Here is a 22,237-nt window from a genome sequence, read left to right on the forward strand (position 1 = left end):
TCTAAATTTTCTCCATCATTATCATTTTAAATTTTCAAAATTTCATCTACGTTATCCCATCCTCTTCCATCTTAATTTTCTTATAAATTTCTTTTTATTTCATTTCCACCTCTCTATCATGTTCCTTCAAAGCTGTTCATGGCAAAAAAGATCAATACTCTCTCTCTCTCTCTCCAATTTTGTTTTCTCTTTTGGTGGATTCTTTTATTGTTTTAACCTTTGTTTTTCCGCTAACGGTGTTTTTTGTTATTATTGATTTAATTATCACATCTATTTATCTTTTGACAAATTTGTATCGACTTTTATGTATATTTACGTATTTTGGTATTCCAATTCTCGATCACAAGTTCTTTTTCTTTATCCCATTGATTTGATTTGATTTGGGTTAATAATTAGTTGTTTTGCAAGTTAGAATTTGAATTTTTTTTTTTTAGTAATCCATTTAGATGTTAAATTAAATTATGAGATTTTACCAAGTTTTGTTTATTTTTTTAATTCTTTTGGGTGGACATATTTATAGTTTTTGTAGAGAAAGTTATCTTAATAGTTGTATTAGAAGAACCCTATATTGCCACTTATTTAGACAAAGCAAAGATTAGTTAAACAAAATTAATTGGATGAGTGACATATTTTAACTTTTGCAATTGTATTTTTATTATTATATAAGAATGCATATAGAAAATTAATTGGGAGATTTTGCTAATAATTGTTTGTTTGTAATCTTTTTGGGTGGACAATTTTGTATTTTCTGCAAAGAAAATAATCTTAATAGATTATCAACAATAAATTGTTTTCCTAATTGATCCAATTAATCATTGTTAAGCGACAATTGATATGACATTTTGTTTGCTGGCAAAGCATATTCATATGGTTATGTTTTGATTCAGTATATATTTATGAATGTATTGAGATAAGCATTGTATTCAAGAAGAGAGATTATGAATAAATGAAAATTTTAATATAAAAAGAAAGTTATATATATATAATTTTTTATTTATAGAGAACAAAATATTCATTATTTTAAAAAAAAGAAAGCAATATGACATTTTTTTTTTTTTAGGAAAAAAAAAATCCTTGCCCTTTGTTGGATTGGTAAAGGATTGTATATAAAATTTTTAAAAAGAACATTTCTCAATTAATATTTTAATATGTCTAAAATTAAATTCTCTTATGAGAAAAATGCTTTATTAATTACAGATTACTAATCCTAATATATGATTTTATATATTTTAGAAAACAAATTATAATTTATATTTTATTACAAAATAATAAGATATTCTCACACATTGCGCAGGGTTGCGACTAGTAACAATAAAAGGTAACAGAATTTCCACCATTTCAGCACTATGATATGAGCAATGTTACATATACAAAAAAAAATTCACAACAGTTAAGTTGGAAATCTTTACTAGTTTTCTTTAGGCTTACCATTAGCATCACTTTTTTACTTATCACTAACAATCTAATACATCAACAAATGTAAAATTTTGTGTGTATAGACTTTCTCCTATGATATTTGACTTCAAATGGATGAAAACCTATATAGCTTCCACATATCCACAAAGGGTAAACAATGTGCTAATTCATTAGTGAGTAATGCTAGGACTATAACTTTTACCACAACTTTGTTACAACTTATCCATCTTGTGAGTTGTGAGTAGTGGAATTGTAGACCCACATGAGCCCACCACTTTTACTCTATCATTAACAACTTGCCATGTCGGCAATTTGTAACAAAATTTATGATCTTAGCATTTTCCTTTGTCAGTACAAGATGTGTTCAACAAATTTCTTTATATATGTATAGCCTCCACACTTTCTATTTGCTCAACATCAATGAATGGCGAGTTAGTTACCCATAATATTTTTATCTCCATTTATTGAGATAGATTTCTCTTGGAGCAAGAATATTGTGGTGAATTAGAATTTGCTAAAATTGTTGAACTTGAGTTCAAAGTTTTCCCTTTATTATGTTATATAGTTAATGATTACTTATCAATTCATAACATTTATATTTGAAATTTAGAACTTTAACAGAATTTTGATGAAGTTTAACAGGTTTGTTGCTTACTTATTAAAAGGTAACCGAAATTCAACAAAGTACATTTGGAAACTTCAATTTCAAACCCATCCAAACAAATGAGTCGTTCAATCATCTCGTGGTTATAGTATCAACTATAACGTAGTATGCGTAGCCTAGGGATTGTTTAAAAATTATAACAATCATGCTTAGGGTTCGTTTGGATACCGCTTATTTTGCTGAAAACTGAAAACATTGTAGCAAAATAATTTTTAAATGTGTGAATAGTGCCATGAGACCCATTTTTAATGAAAAAAGAGGTTTGTGGGTCCCGTGAACAGTGCATTGGACCCACTGGTGTGACACATTCCTGTGAAATATTTGCTGGTCAAAGAGGTAGTGGGTTCCATGCACAGTGCACGGGACCCACTGATAGTACCGTGTCCCACGTGAAACGCAGGTCTCCATAAATTTATAAAAAAAAAAAAAAAAAAAAAAAAAAGAAAGGGAAATGCAAACGCAACATGGAGAAACGCATATTTAAAATTATAAAATTATGAGTTTATTTTTTTTGGTAAACCAACGCTTATATAAATTAACTACAAATAAGTTTATTACAAAAAAGCTCTGCCTTATTAAAAGCCAACAAGTCCTTCACCATAGCAGGTGGGTTAACAAAAGTAACATAGTCAGAAGAAAGGGTAGCTCCAAACTTAGTCAATGCAAAAATTATGGTTGTTATAAGCATGGTTATAAGTTATAAATTTACTAGACCGATTTAGGATTCGGTTTTTGGTTAAACCAGTGCACGGGACCCACTGGTGTAACACATTCCTGTGAAATATTTGCTGGTCAAAGAGGTAGTGGGTTCCATGCACAGTGCACGAGACCCACTGACAGTACCGTGTCCCACGTGAAATGCAAGTCTCAATAAATTTAAAAAAAAAAAAAAAAAAAAGGGAAACGCAAACGCAGCATGGAGAAATGCACATTTAAAATTATAAAATTATGAGTTTATTTTTTTTGGTAAACCAACGCTTATATAAATTAACTACAAATAAGTCTATTACAAAAAAGCTCTGCCTTATCAAAAGCCAGCAAGTCCTTCACCACAGCAGGTGGGTTAATAAAAGTAACATAGTCAAAAGAAAGGGTAGCTCCAAACTTAGTCAATGCAAAAATTATGGTTGTTATAAGCATGGTTATAAGTTATAAATTTACTAGACCGATTTAGCATTCAGTTTTTGGTTAAACCAGTTGGTCCAACCCAATTTTTAAAACCATGGCTATATCTTATAAGTTATAATTTGCCAAAAAAATTTAGCTTGAGTTCAAGTTTTCCGTTGCTTTGTTATATATTTAAGTGATATTTATCAATTCATAAAACCAACATTTGAAAATAACCAAATTGAAATATGGTGTAAAAATTAGAGGCCAAATATATAATTTGCCCTTTAAATTTTATCAACATTTTGATGAAGATTGACAGGTTTGTTTCTCACTTGTTAAAAAGGTAACCAAAATTCAACAATACTCATTCGGAAACTTGAAATTTTCAAACCAAGTAAATAACTTTCACTGTAATGAATATGAGATCCCTCTAGTGGCATCCAAACAAGAATATGTCAAATGAGTCGTTTAATCATTTCACGATTATAGTATAAATTGTGAAATAGAACCAACAACTTAGAGGTTACTTAAATTTAAACAATGATGATTCAAATTAGGCAACCTAAGCCCACTGGGATATGGTTTTAAAAGGAATGGTACGAGCTTTTTATTTTTATTTTTTATGTGAATGGTACGGACTTTTGGTTTGGAGGCTCTCATAGAAGTATTTAATTTTGGATCTAAGAATGAGACCATAATGGCACTATAAATAGGTACTCTTTTTTTTTTTTTTTTTTTTTTTTTTACTCTAAAAAAAATAGGTACTTTTTATTTTATTTTATTTTTTTTTATAAAACTATAAATAGGTACTTGAAACTTGAAAGTGGAATTAGACGGTATAGTAGTTGTGGCTCTTGAAAGAAATGATGATGGTAAGTTGTAACCAACATCGAAATGTGGGTTTTAACTTTTAATTGAGAACTCCCAAGTCGTTGTTGCGTGCATTCCTTGTGATTCACCGGGTCCATACATCTCTAGCAAACAATTGTGAAGCCGCTTCCATAGCTCTAGCAAACACAGGAGAAACATATTGCTCTTCTTCTTCTTCTTCCTCTTTCCCTCGTTAATTTTTAGGTAAAATGCATTTTTACATTGAGCAATGAAAAGAAACAGGTCGGAATAATAAAAAAGGAAGACCCAAAAACAGAAATTCTAAGACTATATCATAAACCACAACTCTTGACCGTCCATTTGGCAAACTATAAATGGTAAATAAAAAGTAATGAATTCATATAAAATTAAAAATTTGTCATAATTAAAGCAAAAATTGTGATTTTTTATATGTACTAAAGTTACTATTTCAAAAATTGTGACACTTGTCACTAGTCCAAATTTGTACCTTTATTTTTATTCCTCTTCGTCTTATTGTTTCGAATGAATTGGGGTAGAAGATACCACTACATGCCAGAGCTCGACGGCTTTGACAGTTAAGACTTAAGACAGCTCAGCCCACTGTACGAGTACACCCCTATTTGGGTGAGTGCTCCTACTCCCAGTACCACTCTGACACCTTAACTTTATCCGTTTTGCATAGTCCAAATTGGGATCTGAATTCCCTGTTGCTGTCACAAGGATTTTTTCTCTCTCTTGGAAAAGAAAATACAGAGAAGTCAGGAGTGTACTAATTTAACAACAAAAAATGAGAAATTTTTATATTAGCCAACGTTTTAAAGCAACATGGCTCAAGAGCTTCAGCAAGGGAAATATATCACAACAATAAAATGGTAAATAAGTGATAAAATTTAAGCTGCTAAAAGTGCTAACAGCAGCCCAAGCACTTTCATTAAGACAAGCCGCAGAAAACACAAGATTATGGACATTCAACCCAATTAATTAGTACTTTAGTCCATAGTTCTGGTTGACACGTTAAAACCTAACCACAATTCCCAATTCCCGAAACCCAGAATGCAAGGTCAAATAATATAATAACACATCCTCGCTAGGACTAAAAACAAAACCAGACACCAAGGGATCATAAAACAACTGAGTTAGACCTAACATGTTAAACCAGGGCAATGCTGCTCTCGCCACCTGGGGGCTTGCGTACACCACCTAAATAGTCTCGAGACTCTGCCTTCCCGTCAGCAAAGATGTCATTGCCACTCATCTCTCGCAGTTTTGCCGTACTCAGTGATTTATCAGCAGCTGATGGAGGAACGTCACCCTTGAATATGTCATTTCCCGAGAGCTCTGTGAATTTCTTGTTATATATTTTCTTGGCCGTCTTCATAACAGGTTCATCATCGGACATAATATTGCTCTGACCTCCAGCAGGCTATGAAATAGATCAATTAGGAACCAGTCAGGCCTTTGAAGTCTGTAGAAAATAAGTAATAGACCAAAAGACCCGCATATATAGAAAAAAGAAGACTCTTGAAGGGTAAGAAAGAAAAAAATCAAGAGCAACTGTATGCTTGAGCCAGAAATGTGGATGAAACCAAGCGTGCCCCTGTGCTGTGAGATATTTGCCATGACATGAACATACAAAACCTGATCCTAGCAACTTATTATAAATACATAACCATATGGTCAAATTGGATGAATCTATTTAGTTCATCACTTCCTAATGCATCAAATCTAAAATATGCTCTATTGCCAGCCTAGGCATGAAGGCCTTTTCAAACTCTCCCAACATTAATTATATAATTCCTACTCTGCAATATATGTACATACACGTGCACAGACATGCAAATATGTAGGGAAAGAGAGACATCATGGAACTTATGTGTATGCATCCATGCAATTCACTCACATTAGAAACTTTGACAGATGTGCGTACTGGAGCAGCTTCACCAATTTCTATGCTTCCTTTCAAGTCCAATGTACGAGCAGTTACTGGCCGAGGTAAGATTTCAGGAGGGGGTGCAAAGATGTCATGTCCACTAAGCTCCTTGCACTTTGCATCAGAAAGCTGCTTCTTCAAATTTGCGTCCTCACTTTCCAGTGTCCCACTTAACTCACGCTGCTTTGCAACCTCAGGCAAAGTAGTAGGCTTTTTGGGAGATACACTATCTTCCTCACCAAAAGAGATATGGCTAATTCCGGTTACGGCTTGCTGGCAATTCCAAACAATTAAATACAAGTTAATACAGAGAACAGAGATCTGTGTTTTCATAGAATGTTGATCAGCAAGAAATGGACAGACACCTGGTACATGCGTATTCCTGTTTTGTTAGCTGGAGTAAGGTTGGCAATTTCAGATTCTACTTCATCACTTTCTCCATGAAATATGCCACTACCAGTCATCTCCTTCATTTTATACCCTGAACAAGGTTTCCTGAAAGTCGAAAGGGTTTTAGAAACCTTGGATGAATAGCACACACTAACATGGCCCTATGACTTCCAGGGACATCAAGAACATGCAAATAATCAAATTAGAAACTGGAAGTTCTTTTTAATGCATCATTTGATTCGACTTGATAACATATTCATCCCTCCATTTGCATCAAATATTGTATAGCATCAGTAAAGAGACATGGAAACTGCACAACACAGCATAAGAAAGAGAGACACAAACTACACTAGAAAGGAAAATTTTGAGTTTTTTTTTTTTAAGGAAAACAGTAGCAAGGAACATAATCTTAAAAATATTATTGTAGCATCAGTAAAGGGACATGGAAACTGCACAACACAGCATAAGAAAGAGAGGAGTAAACTATACTAGAAAGTAAAATTTTGAGTTTTCTTTTTTGTTGAGGAAAACAGTAGCAAGGAACATAATCTTAAGAATATTATCGTAGGATCAGTAAAGAGAAATGGAAACTGCACAACACAGCATAAGAAAGAGAGGCTTAAACTACACAAGAAAGGAAATTTGAGTTACAGTAGTAAGGAACATAATCTTAAGAATATTCTGCCACTTTTTTTACCACACTCCTCAGTCTCCTTGATATTTTACTGATTTCTTCTCCTAAAAAAAAGGCCACTACCATTTTTTTATAGCATTAAACCAATGCTTGTAAATGAAAAGGATCTTGATCACTTCTAAAATAAATGAAACTGATTTCACATCATCAGTAGAGATTAACATATACCATTTTCTCCAGGGTCCTAACACAATGAAATGCTTTCAAATGTTAACATAAAAATAATAAGATTAACAAATACACAATACAAGTTCATTTGTATCATCACATGGTAAGCATTAGTGGCCTGCATCAAGTGCTAAATTCAGTATCAGTACCTAATTTCTAATGAAAACCTTGATACAAAAAGGGAAAAAAATATTTAAAAAATTAGAATGTTACAAATATGCATGTTTTGTAAAGCACTGAAACTAATCTTTGTAGCAAATAATTAGAGCTATAAATACAGGGATATAATTTGCTTGAAAACATTTTCTTAAAAAAAAAAAAAAAAAACATTTTCAGTTTACCTAAAGTTTAGGATATGGACTTTTCACCAAATGTCATACCTATAGAAAACCTATACACCTCTCCAACTAACAAAGAAAAAAGCTAAATTGGACCGTAGTGACACTGAAAATTAGGATATCTATGGCTCCAATCTCCATCTAATCCTATATTAACCAATTGAGAGCCCAATTTTAATCACAAAAAAAGAGCCTCCTAAGTTAACCATATTAAATTATCATCAGACGAAGATCTGTTATGGAAACAAACAAAACGCAATATCAATTCCCAGTCTGTTCATAAAGGGAATTCAGAATCACAACTTTGACGTAAAAGCCAATAGTAGATCCAAACATTGCGGCTACATCCAAAAGATCCCGCATTTTAATTTAATAATCCCAATTTTATTTATTTCAAAAAAATAAGCAACATAATTCACAGAGAGAGAGAGATTTGAATAGTTTGTTCAAAATCACGCGCCGAATAAGTAGATCAATCACAGATCATTGAATAAATCAACCAAAAAACGTGAAAAATGTTTATAATTCTAAAACATATATATATATACACACATTTCGCGGAAAATATAGAGTCAGTCAACCTCTAGTAAAAATATCTTAAACCGTGAATAATGCAAAACAAAAGCTGAGTCAAAAATTGAAAATTTAAACTACCCTATGTTTCATGCAGTAAAAATTGGAAATTATGAAAAAAAAAAAAAAAAAAAAAAAAAAAAAAAAAGCGGAAGCAGAAGCAGATCTCACCGTTTGTTTAAGCTCTCGAATTCCTCATCCGTGACTTGTCCTCCAAACACAACCTTACTGATCCCATCCGACGGCTAAGAATTTCCCCCACCCAAAAAAAAAAAAAACAAATTAATTTCCAAATCAGCAAATTAAAAAAGAAAGAGTAATTGTTATTGATATGAATATTATTGTACCTGGTGGGAGCGCGTGGCGGAGCGAGAAGCAGAGGAGGCAAGGTTAGGAGAATCGGCTGGGGGATTCTCAGACCAAGTGAGCAGATCTGCTGTGGATGTGTGTGGTTTTCTCACCGGTGTGCTCCTCTCCATTCTTACTTCTTTTGTTTGCACCAATAACGAATCACTTGCCCGAATTGGAAACCAATCTGGAAACAACAGTCACACAGAAATCGGTATTTCTCCTCGTCGTCGTCGTCGACTCCAACTTTCTCTCAACAAAACAAAAAAATAAGAAATCACTGTGTGCGAGACTCTGGTGTTGGTGTGTATTCAGGCAGAGAGTGGGGTCGTTGGGAAATGACGATAATGCCCTCTGCCTGATCTAGAACTTTCTTTGCTTGCTACTAGTAGTAGCAGTGTGTGTGTCGTTGCTTCTACTTTTATATGTGTGGGCTCTTTGGAATTGGGGAGTGGATTGGAAGGGAAACCACTATTATTCTGGACTTATAAGAAAAGCAGTAGCAGCTACTCTTTCTTGTGTTTTAAAACACAAAGAAATTATTTTAAGGTTTAAAATAAAAAATTAAAAAAATTTTAAAAAAGGACAAAGGTATTTATAAAGTTTTATAACCGTCGATCTCTCTTTTCTCTCAAGTCACAAGTCACAACTACTAAATTTGAATCTTGTACCGCCCTTTCTGATTTTTATTTATTTTTTGTTTTTTTGTTTTTCTATGCTCAGCAGCATGTGCACCGAATGTACCGTCACGTGCCGGTCATTAAAGATGATCTACCGGTTATTTTAATATACTGGGATTTACTATGATGTCCCTAAGTTTTAGGCTACCAAAACTGCCCTTGCTCACTGTAGTAAGCAAATGACCCTTGACCGTGGAGGAAAGGGAAAGTCATCCACTGAATTTATATTGCATCTTTTGAGAAGGTTGTATGAGACATTTTTCTTTTTTTTTGAAACATGAGACATTTTTCTTATAATGTATATGAGTCACACATTAAATTGCATTCACTAAATTTATTTGACAAAAAAAAAAAGACCCGGAGGAAGACTTTTTCATTTCCTCTTCTTCCCACCATGAAGATGGTATTTTATGAAAGGTTTATGCTAACGAGTGTCCTTAGGACACTGATTAAGAATCCAATTAAAGAAATTTTTGACATCACTATTATAAGAAATGAAAAAAGCCGTCAAAATATTAATTGTTTTTTTTTCTTTTCTCATAAAAACTTTCTTTAATTAGATTCTTAACCAGTAAGGCACTCGTTAGCATTTTCTTTTATGAAAAACTCTCAGGCATCTCTTTCACATTATGTAGAATTTATGTGTAAGAATCGCATACATATATTGTAAAATGGATATCTTATAAGGCCATTTCATAATATATATATATATATATATTCCTACAATAGATGTGATTTGTGAAAGTTTCTTACGCATTTTACTAATTGCCATTTAATAACATATGATGATGCTTACATATAACGATGAGAGTTTCCAAATCACAATATTTAACGAGCTATTTTTTTGTTTAGATTTGACTATATTGTTTATGTACAATTCTCTAAGTACAAGTATACTTTAACTCAATTTCAACAAAAAAGCTAAAAAATGTATTCAAACGAATTAAATTTATATTGATTATTGCTTTCATGTTTTAATTACATGAAATATACATTATTCTCAAAGGTCTTTTTTTTAGGGTGTTTTCAAAGGTGAATTGAGAATATAGAACAACTTTCTTTTAGTCCTATCCAGCTAATTTCCTAACTCCATCCTTACATTTATTCTTGTTCACAAAACATATAAAAATTGCATAATTCACCTAAAATTTTATATAAATAATTAAAAATATATTTAAATCATGGATTCGAAACACATAAAACCCGTAACAAGTAATTATCACACATCCAAGAATTCAAAAAGTGATTATCACACACTTTACAATTATTAACAATTTTGTGTTGAAAGTTGACATTGTTGCATATAAAATGATAAAGTTGGCGCAATTATTAATGCTTTGTGACCCTGCTGGCAACTAGAGCAGGTTCTACTTCTACATTCCTCTTAAAAGTTAGTGTACCCATGACCTTCATTATAGCATGGTCAAAGCTTTCGAAGCTAAATTGTGACTTTGGATAATTAGTACCTATTGACATTTTTTTAAGAAGCAACTCTTTTTGCCACACAACTTCTCCAAGAAGCGCATCAGATTCAACTGTCCGCCCATGTGAGCACTGAGAATTGTAATCCTTATAGGCTTCATTCGTGGGGCATGTCCAAAAAAAAGTTTCACGTGTAGTGAATGGGCATCGATCATGACCATTTTTCTGATCCTCATCATGTGCTCTTTTTTTTCACTTTTACTTGGAGTTCTAGGCTTCTCTTTTTCTTCTTCGGAAAAAACTCTTGCCGGGAAATAGTAGTTGTAATTATATGTGGAAAAAAAAAAGGGAAGTAATCTCTTGCTGGTTGTGATTCTTGTGAAGTTTGCACTCTACTGCACAAAATAAGGGTAGAGCTGTCATTTTACTAAGGGGTATTTTCGTCCTGTAAAGTACGAAAATATTCGTTGTGAGGATCATAAATCATAACGATATGTAACGACAACGTAATGATAAAGTGATCCGTTAGAATAAAAATAATAATAATAATAATTCCACCCAGTTGCCTACAGGCACCCATTACGGGAACTGTTATTTTGAATTTGATATCCCATTAACTGGGAAAAAAAAATATTGTTATATTATTAACAATTTAAATAGATAGTAAGATTTTAAGAAGAGAATGATATGTGAGTTTCAGCTAGTTCAACTAGTAAAGTTTTTGATAGTTGAATAAGAGGTTAGAAATATGGGGTTCAATTCTCGCCCACATCAAAAATTGATTGGTGTCTTGATCTGATGATAAAAAACAATAATTAAGAGTAGACGTTATAAATTGAAACTTAAAAAAAAAAAAAAAAAAAAAAACAAAGAAAGAAGACAAAGCATATTCAATTTTTTTTTTTTTTTTTTATGCGAAAACATATTCAATTTCCTCTGGCATAAAAGAAAAAAACAAATCTTCAATTTCCCAAAAAGGAAAGAATGCTGATTTTAGGGCCTTTAGACACGTTCGAGCCCAGTGGGCCTCATCACATTCTCAAGTGAACTGATTTTTTTTTTGGGAGTATTTTTAAATTTTTTCAACAATGAATTTATTTGTTTCCATCCTTAAAAATTATGTTTAAATTTGAATTTAAATTTTGGGAGTTGTTTGATTTCGATCTTATCATGTCATGATTTGGGGAATTAATTCCAGAAATCTCGTGGAAAACCTCTCATCACAATGATTGACTAAAACTAAACTGTGCAAGAATCCTAAGATTGAGAGAATTGTTTATTTTACTAGAATCAGGGCAGGTGTCTCTTCTAACCAAATTATTTGTGTTATCCACGTCAAGAGCACGTCAAGAGCATGTCAAGCCAGGGCCAATTTGTTTCGTACTCTAATGAAAGATTTAAATATATAATAATAGTAGCATTTAAAATTAATTAAAAATACTACTCTTAGAATAATAACTTGTAAAAATTGTGAGTTCTCAAAATTTTGGCACAATATTATAAAATCAATCAAAAGTTAAAAATCTTCATATATCTATATATATATATATTAGTATGTAATTTTATATATATGCACGGATACAATTAAAAATAATCACAATTACACGGTTTAAAATATACTTATTTTTTTTCCTCAAAAAAAAATTATACTTATTTTTTAGAAGATGTTCAAATTATACATGATATTAACTTATACATTTTTTAAAATATATAATGGTTTCTGATTATATATATATATATATATATTATTTAAATTTTTTTGAGAGATATATTATTTAAAATTTAATTGTATATAGATTCTTTGGTTTTTGCACCAGATAATTCACGTGCCACAAAAAATTAAAAAATTCGACGGACTCATGGTGCAAAATTTTTTTTTTTTTGAGGGTCACGTGGTGCAAAATTAGATTTCAGTTGAAGTCCAATTTAGAGTCTAATTGGATTTAGACTCTTCAATTTTTATACTCAATTATTCATTTGGTACAAAAATTAAAAATTAAATGGGACACATGGTGCAAAATTGAGAATCAAATTGAAATCTAATTAGATTTTCTCTGAGTTTTAGTTTTTAATATATATATATATATATATAGAGAGAGAGAGAGAGAGAGAGAGAGAGAGAGAGAGAGAGAGAGAGAGAGAGAGAGAGAGAGAGAGAGAGAGAGAGAGAGAATCTATAAATAGTAACTAGTAGTTTTTTTTTTTTTTTTTAATTTATAAGCAACAATAGTTACTGGCCGTTGATAACTTGTGCAATGCAAGGAAGAATTAACCAATGTATTTTTTTCTCTATTCTAATTTTGGTCTAAGTATGAAAATTGACAATTATGGTAATTATTAATAATTTTTCATCATGCCAAAAGTCTTGTGTCTCAAATGATTGGCATAAAAAAAAATTAAAAAAAAAAAAGAGAAAAAAAAAGACACAATCACACTCAATCAATTATAATACTCATTTGAAAATATAACTTAACTGAGACTTTATTGAAACGTTATTATATGTGATAGGATGTACTGAGTTTTAAGTAAAAAACTGATGTGACAATCTCTTATTGGATGATGTAAAACATGAGTTTTATACTCATCCTTACCAAATTCGAACTCTTTATTATAATACTATTCAATGAAAATATGATTTGAGAATATTCTAATATGAGGTTTACCATTGTGCACCCTTAGCGTTATTGTCACTCTACAAGTACAAATTGTGAAGTCTTACAGACTTATAAGACAAGATTAAGATAAGTCCAAAACTTAAAAAACTTCGGTTATAGCATAGGCACATAGCATGGCAAAATTTAACAAAATATATTTTTCTTCTCTTTTATTTTTCGTCTATACATATGAATTTTGGATAAAATACAATTTTGGTTTCTTAATTTTACCAAATATTTTTGTCCTTAAACTTTAAGTTCTTTTTTCATCCTTAAACTTTGTAAAGTGTTTTTTTTTTTAGTTTAGAGAGAAAAATAAGGATGAAAAAAGAACCTTTTTTTTTCAATTGTTAAGAAATAAAAAACAAAATTTTGGTAAAGTTAAAAAAAAAAATCAATAGTTTAGGGTCGAAAACAATCTTTTTAAAGTTTAGAAATGAAAAATAAACTGTTGGTAAAATTTAGGAATTAAAGTAGTGTTTTACCCTATAAAACTTTGATGATTATGATAGTTATTAATAAATATTTTTATGGTTGTGTTTGTATATGGAACTTTATATTTTACATTAGGTAATCATGATTGTATTTGTATATAGAATTATATATTTAACCATTTAAAGAAATATATACCGTACCAAGATTCAATTGAAGAGTTTAAATACAAAATAGGATTTAAATTCAATTGAAAAAAATATATATGCTAAAAAATGACATGTAAGATTACGAGGTTATAAAATTTGATATGGTATAATATTACGAGAGCAATCAAATTTCAAACCGCTTCATTTTTATATAGATTATAGATTGTTACAATTTCATTCCTTACAATTTCAAGATTACTTTCCTTCAACTATCAAGTTTGACAATTTCATCACCCCACTTGCTACTTTAAAAATAAAGTTAGTTCTTTTGAGTATAAAATTAATTTTATGTTAAAAGTTGAGGGATGAAACTTAATTATACAATCAATAGACCTAATCGACACAACAAATGTAAATGGATGTAATAGAAATTATCACATTTTAGATGACCAAAAGTGTAGTTTGAACTTTGATTGTTCAAAAAAAAAAAGGTTGTGGTTTGATTGATTTATTTATTTATTTGTTTTAAGGTTTATAAGGGACCCCATTTATGGTTGTGCAATTCATCGTCGTCACCAAACTAGGATGCAGGAGAGAATATTTTAAGTAGATATAAACAAGAACGGACCGACTGAACATACACCATTTTTTCTATTTTTAAGTAGACAACTTAGAACTTACTTACCAAACAGAAAGAGAAGTGAGGATTCCTGGAAGAAGCTGTAATGTCAGTCTTTACTAGGTTTATATGCATTACCTATTTCATCTAATCAATTAAATAATCTTATTGTTGCTATTGAACTATAAGTCTAACTACCATCATCATGATAAGTTGGTAAGTAGTACCATATATACTCTGAGTGTAAGTAGCACAGCTGCCAGTCACTCTGTTTTCTGTACATTTTCGTTACTTTGCTAATCAAGGCTGCAGAAACTATATAAAATTAAAGTTGAACCAGTCTGGATTCTGAAAAATACCTACTTTTTACTGGCCAACAATGAAAGCGTTCCACGTGAAGGGAATTAAAATGTTACAGCTATTTCTTCTTCTTCTGCTAGAGTTATCTTGTCTAGGTGCCGTTTGGATTGCACGTCTACACGTCCACATTTTTAGCGTTTTGTATTTTTTTTTTTTTACCAGCGCCTCTTGCACTGTTCATAGAACATGAACAGTGTATTAAGATAAATGAACAGTATTTTCATTTGTGAACAGTAATCGGGATTTTTTTTTTTTTTAAAATAAACGATATCCAAACGCACTCCTAATATCTCCCACAAGCCATTAACCATGTATATTTTCATTTTTTTTATTAGAAATAAATAGAGTTAGGTCATTGTTGGGAGGAGGCCTAGTGGGGGAGTCCAGCATTCTGCTAAAGGCAAAGGCTAGGTTGGATAGAGTCTCAGTCAACCCGTTAGTGTTGAACTGTCACTTTTTAATGAAACAAATTTGTGCTCTTACCATTAGCTATAGCTTTTAGTGTGCACTTGAGTCTAACAGCTTTTATTAATGTGAACCGTGTACATATCTATTCATTAGGCCAAAGGATATTCCTCCATCCACACTTTACAATTAAGGATCTAAACTAGAGTCTAAAGCTAAAGTACAATCATTGACATTAGTTTAATAATTAACTAAACATCAATTAATTAGTTTCAATAAACTAATGATTAACTTGATATAATTCAAAAAGGGGGCTGTCTTGTAGTCACTAGTCATGCAAGCTTTGGGCAAGGAAGATGTGTTGTCAGGAGGATGAAGACAACACAGATTATCAACCACCTAAACTGGGGGGCCAAATGCAAAGAAAACTTGTATCTGGATTCTGGTGTGAGTGATTATCATCTCCTGAAAAAGACTACCTATTTAGCCTAAGGCCTTTCACGCACGGTCACGTTGGAACTTTTAGCTACCAATCGTGCTGTAAAACTTTATCATACTAGCACTGTTTGCAAAGCATTGATAAGTGCTGTTTATCATACTAGCACTGTTTGCACTGTTTATCATGATGTTACTGTTTTTCTCATTGATGAAACTTCCTGCAATTTTAACTCAAAATAAAAAATTACCACACCCTGTTTTAATATTGACAAGGAGTAAAAAGTGCCAGTTTACTTGGTACGTAATTGTTCTGCCTAATGCTTGAAAGTTGTAAACGTTTCTGTTTTTCTCATTCATAAAACTTCCTGCAATTTTAACTCAAAATAAAAAAATTATTACTACACCCTGTTTTACTATTGACAAAGAGTAAGAAGTGCCAGTTTACTTGGTAAGTAGTTGTGCCTAATGCTTGTAATTTGAGCAAGCACTTGAACACCTTAAATTTCCAAAAGGAAATGGGAAAAGTAGATAATTATTTTATATATGATGCATTTTTAATTAACAAGTATTAACAAATAAAAGATTTAACTACAAAATTCATATAAAAGAAAGTAGGCAATTTAATTAAACTTTGCTTGGAGAATTTCAAATGCTATTTAATCAGTATTTATTTAATGTTGGATTGCTTTATTAAAAAGGTTCTAATTAGTTTAAATTTTCATAGTTTAATTATCACTGTTTATAAATCTGAAAATTGAATTAAAAACATATATCACAATGATGACTTAAAAAATGTGAACTTTCAAGAACTTACATGGTATGCAACATTACAAAAAATTCATTTAAAAAAAAAAATATATATATTTTAATAGTTTTTTTTTTGGTTAATAATAATTTAATAGTTAATATAGAGTCTTCAATTTTACTTGCATTGATGAGAATATTTTAATAATAATATGTCACCATCAATAAGTGTCTGACTGTCTTGTTATTGTTGTGCTAAAGCAGCAAAAGCTAGTTTTTAGGAGAGTTCATTTGAAAAAAAAAACAACCTTTCTAAACCAGTTATTAAAAACCAATTAGTAGGAAAGAAAGAGGAGAACAGAAGAGAAAAGAAAGGATTAGAGCATTTTATAAGAGCAGTTCAATGGGATCGTACAACCACACTGAGAAAAGTACTTCCTCATTATAAAAAATGTAACAATTGTCATTATCAAAAAAACGCCCACCGTGGGGCTCGAACCCACGACCACAAGGTTAAGAGCCTTGCGCTCTACCAACTGAGCTAGACGGGCTTACGATACAAGAGGCTAGAATTTTTTATATGTTTTTTTATATTGTTTTCCTTGTTGCTACATGCCTGTTTGGTTTGGAGTACTTTGTATTCCCGGATATTTGGGATCGTGTTCGTGACCCTAGACGTGTTTTGCAATTTCACCAGGTGCCTGTGCTCAATACCTGGGTAGCTTTTAAGGATTTTTTTTTAAATTTTTTTATTAAGGAGATTAGCAAACCGAAATATAACATGAGGATATGTATATCCGTTGAAAAACTCACATCTGCTAAAGGAGTAGAAATTACAATAAATTCTTTATTCTTGGTAAATTCTTCTTTCTAGGAGAGATCTTCCTTATCAAAGCATCTGAGCAATGGAGTTGAGAACGTTCTTTGTATTTTTTTTTTAATAATTCAATATTTGGGAAATATGAGACTAAATTTTGAATGTTTCTATTGAAAACTCAAGAAATTTTCGATTAGTTATAGCTACAAGCAGGGGCGGAGCCAGCCTCCATCACCAAATGAAAGAATAGAAAGAAAAAACATGCAGTGCTCATAGTGGCAGCTCCATGATATTTTATAGGGGTCAATAAAAAGATGAATTTTGGATAAAAGATAAATTTTTTGGTCTATGAGTCTTCTTTATTACAAATTTGTTCACGGTACTAATAAGAGAATAAAAGATAAAATGTTTTTCTTTCTAAGATCAAATAAACTATTAATTCATTTGATATATTGTTTTATAATACAATGAACATACTAATTATTTTCGCTAAGATGAAATCATGGAAATCATCTATTGTGTCCAAATACAATAAACATATTAATTGTTGTTTTTAAGGGTGCATTTGTTTTGAGGGAAAATGATTTTCCCCCAAACTCGCGTGTTTGGCAGCAACGGAAAATGAAATTTTCCGGAAAATCATTTCCTGTTGACCAAAATTTACTCCTTTGACCTGGAAATGATTTTACACTCTCATTTTCACTTCAAATTATTTCCGGAGAGAGAGAGAGAGAGAGAGAGAGAGAAAAAGAAGAGAGAGCCCAGATCGGAGAGAGAGAGGAAGAAGAGACTTCGCCAGTGACCACAGACCGAGCTCCAGTCGGACGATCGCACCGCGTCGCTCGTCGATCGCAGCACCGCGTCGCTCGATCTCACCTCTGATCTCGTTGCTCGATCACGCCTCCGATCTCGCCTCCACCGCGCGATCTCATCTTCTCCTCCGCCGCGCGATCTCAATTTGACCGGATTTGATGAATTTTTTTGCTGGGTTTTGTTTCTTTTGTGAATGAGTGTGGAATTGATTCATTATCCGCATGTTTACAGCTGAGGAAGTGTATGGAAAATTGGGTGGCTTGGCTATGTAAAGCATTTTCTGTAAAAATGTTTGAACAAACCAAACATCGGAATTGATTTTCCGTAAAACGATTTCCGAGACAGCCAAACAACCTGAATACATTTTCCTTTTCCGAAAATTAGCATTTCCGGAAAATATGTATTTTCCGGAAAACATTTTACGGAAACCAAACACACCCTAAGTGAAATTTAACTATGAGTGTAAGTTAAAGAGGTTTAAAAGTCTATGTTGTGTATCCAAGAGTTAGACCCTTTTAAATATACACCACTGTCAATTTCTTTAAGATTTTCTCCCTCCCCGTGTGTATGTTAAAAATATTTAATATTCTCAAAAGAAAAAATAGTGGGTTAATCCTATATTGGAAAATGAGTGTGAGTTAAAGTGGTTTAAAAGTTTGTACTATGTATCCAAAATTTAGGATTTTTTGGATATACACAATTGTTAGTTTCTTTAAGACCTTTTCTCCTTTTCTCGTGTGTGTGTGTGTGTTAAAAATAATTAGTATTCCTAAAAGAAGAAATAGTGAGTTAATTCCACATTGGAAAACGAGTGTGAGTTAAAGAGGTTTAAAAGTTTGTGCTGTGTATCCAAGAGTTAAGTCATTTTAGATATATTCCACTGTCAGTTTAAGACATTCTCTCCTCTTCTCGTGCATGTGTTAAAAATACTTAGTATTCCCAAAAAAAAAAAAAAAAATAATCAAGTTAACTTTGACAACTATTGTTCTTTGTAATTGTATTAAGTGTGCATTTGAGTCTTGCTTATAAGCCAACTTATTGTTTCTTCTTTTTTCTTACTATTTGCGAGTCCCATGTGAATCTCTACTTATTTTATACTTTCAGCAAGAAGTTAGATGAGTTGTTCCCAAATGGACACTAAGGGTTTATTTGGAACTTATTTAGCTAAGACTGAAAACATTTTGCTGAGAGTATAGAAAAAAAAAAGGTTAAAAATTAGTTGAATAGTACATGAGACCCATGAATAGTATTAAAAAGTGCACTAGGACTTATAATAATACCAAAGAGAAGCTACAAACTCAAAGAAGCTACAAACTCAAATAAGCTAAACTTTTCATCACATCCCAACCAAATTCTAAGAAATTTTTTGTTGTGTTAATATTTACTTTTGTCTCCACTCAATCACTCTTGTAGGGATGGCAATGGGGCGGGGCGGGGCGGGGTTGAAGGATGGGGTCTTCGTCCCCGCCCTGCATGGTTTTATCTTACCCCATCCCCGCTCTGCCCCGCATGACGGGGAATACTTTCTCACCCCATCCCCGCCCCTTGGGGCCCCACGAAACCCCGCCCCACCCCGTAAAACTCTACTTTTTGTTAATTTGCCCTACAACTAGTACAATTTTTTTAATAAAACTTATTTCATTAATAAAAATATACTTGAAATTACAACTAAATTTATCCCATCAAATCAAATCAATTTTTAGAAAAAATTGAATAATACATCCAAGTGTTTATCAAGACAATCATTAAAAAAAATAATAATAAATAAAAATCTCATAGTATAACACAACAAAATAAAGGTAGAAAATCACATTGGGTAGAATAAAATATGCTAATATTAATATGTTTGTTTAAATAGTAGGATTTTAGGGTATGAAAATTTTACAATTATAACCTTTAATAAAGCGGGGCGGGGACGGGGAGGGGCGGGGCTAAAATCTTGCCCCATCCCCGCCCCACCGCTTTTGCGGGGCGGGGAAAACTCACGCGAGGCGAAGTGGGGAGGGGCGGGGAAAAATTGCCATCCCTTCACTCTTGCCCCCCCCCCCCCCCCCCCAAATCTCCACTTAACAAATAACAAATTAAAAGCACATTTAGATTCAACAACAAATTTTTATTTTCAAAGTTTTAAATCAAATTGGATTATTATTGGGGTTTTTTTCTTCGTATAAAAATGCTAAGATATTAGTAAGAGGATTATATTCAAGGTTATTTTAATTGTGATTTAAAAAAACTAGAGTAATAGTGTTCAACTTTTTATTTTAGAGAGGTCAAAAATATTTTATATATATATATATATATATATATATTTTTTTTTTTTTTTTCGGGGCTAAATCAGGGGTACATTTGAACCTCCCAAGCTATAGCTAGCGCCACCATTAAGTACCCGCATAGCATAAGAGAAAACAAAACTGAAAAAACAAAAAAATTGAGAAATTTTTTGCTAGACAGTGTCCTACCAAAGAGCCAAGGCAAAGACCAAACTATTCCCGGCATTTTATTTAAATTTTTATTTATTTTACAATTGATGGCAGTTTAACCGTTTATCCCTTTTGCTTCTCCAACAAAAATATTTGTTTATTCCTTTTTCTTTTCTAATATTACATTATTACCCAAGGTTTATATAATTTTACCTTTTTTCACTTCACACGGTGAGCATTTGCAGCAGTGTAGCTATAATGCTATATTGCTATATTTTAGCTATACTAACACTAAAATGATGCTCCAGTAGTGGAGTTAAATCTATTTTTTTTAGTTCCATTGCTACAGTGCACATCTAAAGATAGATGTGCATTGTCCATGAGAGCTAAAAAAAAATATATATTATTTTATTTAAGACTGGTGATTAAAATAATAAAAATTCCTCTCTCTCTCTCTCTCTCTCTCTCTTAGTCACTCCGTGCTCAACGTCTCCACCAACCTTAACGTCACTGGCCCAAGCCAACCCACGTCCATCAGACCCACGTCTTCCGTCGATCCACATCTCTAACCCACGCTGACGCCCACATCTACAGATTGAGTTTTTTTTTTTTTTTTTTTTTTTTTTTTTTAAATGTATTTTCATATAGGTCTGGTGGCTGTGGTGGTGGTGGTTGATTTTGGCTATGGTAGTGGTGGTGGATGATTTTGACAGTGGGTTTGTGGATTTTGGTTGTGGTAGTGGTGGATGATTTTGGCTTTGGTAGTGGATTTTGTGGATTTTGGCTATGAGTTTTGTGATTTATGGTTGTGGTTGTGGTTGTGGTTGTGGTAGTGGCAGTGAGTTGTGGTTGTGGTTATCATGGCTAGTGGATTGTGGTGACTGGTGGTGATGGGGTTGTGATTGTGGTTGTGGTTTTGTTTTTGTTTTTGTTTTTTTTTTTTCTATATTGTGTTATGGTTGCCAAAATAGAGTGGTGGTTGTGGCCAGTGGTGGTGGTGGTTGTGGCTGTGGCTGTGGTTGATGGTAGAGGTGGTTGTGGTTGGTGTTGTGGGTGTTTTTTGGGTAGTGGAATATATTATTTTATTATAGAGGATATATTATTTTATTGTGATGTTTATATTATTTTTATTGTGTTGAAAGCTAAAATAGATCCACTGATGTAGCAGGTGTATAGGTAAAGTAGATAAAATAACTTTTAGTAGAGCTAAAAAGCTAAAAAGTTAAATTTTTAGCTCCACTGCTGTGGATGCTCTAATTTATCTTGTACAAGATCTCGCCTTTTCACTATTCACGGCATGCAATTTTAGTGTTCTTATTATAGCATTTCAATATATTTTACACAACATAATTAGAAAAAACATACCTAATTCCATGTACCAAACTAAACAATAGAGCCTCCACTATCTTTCTTTTTTTCCCCATAGCTCTTTGACTTTTCAATTTCAAAACATTGAGTTTTTGCTATAAACCAAAATTTTAAATACTTTGAAAAGTAAAGAAAGAAATTTTGAATTCCACATTTCTTTTTAAAAGGAATTAAGGCACGGAAACATGTATACAACTTTGTAGGTTTATCGTTATACTCTTAATACGTTTTTATATTGGCTTATTTTCTAAATTTATTTTAAGGAATCAAATTAGATGTTTAAATTGTATATATTTAAATTAATCTCTTACTTTGACTAAATTATACTAGGTATAAAAAATAAATTATAATTTATGTTTATAATAGATTTTGTATGACAATTACAGTAGTTTACAATTATTTATATATTTTATTATTAATATATTTAGGTGTA

General features: G+C 31.9%; 1 protein-coding gene and 1 non-coding gene across 2 annotated transcripts; both read right to left on the reverse strand.

Moving 5' to 3' along the window:
- Positions 1–4,923: 4,923 nt before the first annotated feature.
- Positions 4,924–9,007, reverse strand: LOC126708938 (uncharacterized). The gene is made up of 5 exons (XM_050408956.1): positions 8,483–9,007; positions 8,307–8,380; positions 6,338–6,467; positions 5,943–6,245; positions 4,924–5,465 (listed from the first exon to the last, which is right to left on the reverse strand). Exons 1-5 carry the CDS (start codon positions 8,612–8,614, stop codon positions 5,193–5,195), a joined length of 912 nt encoding a protein of 303 aa, XP_050264913.1. The 5' UTR covers positions 8,615–9,007; the 3' UTR covers positions 4,924–5,192.
- Positions 9,008–16,864: 7,857 nt separating this feature from the next.
- On the reverse strand, positions 16,865–16,937 carry TRNAK-CUU (transfer RNA lysine (anticodon CUU)). The gene has a single exon. It is a non-coding gene; the product is annotated as a tRNA-Lys (tRNA).
- Between the last annotated feature and the right edge of the window lie 5,300 nt (positions 16,938–22,237).

This window comes from Quercus robur, chromosome 12 (assembly GCF_932294415.1).
Source record: "Quercus robur chromosome 12, dhQueRobu3.1, whole genome shotgun sequence".
In the NCBI taxonomy this organism is placed as follows: Eukaryota; Viridiplantae; Streptophyta; class Magnoliopsida; order Fagales; family Fagaceae; genus Quercus; species Quercus robur.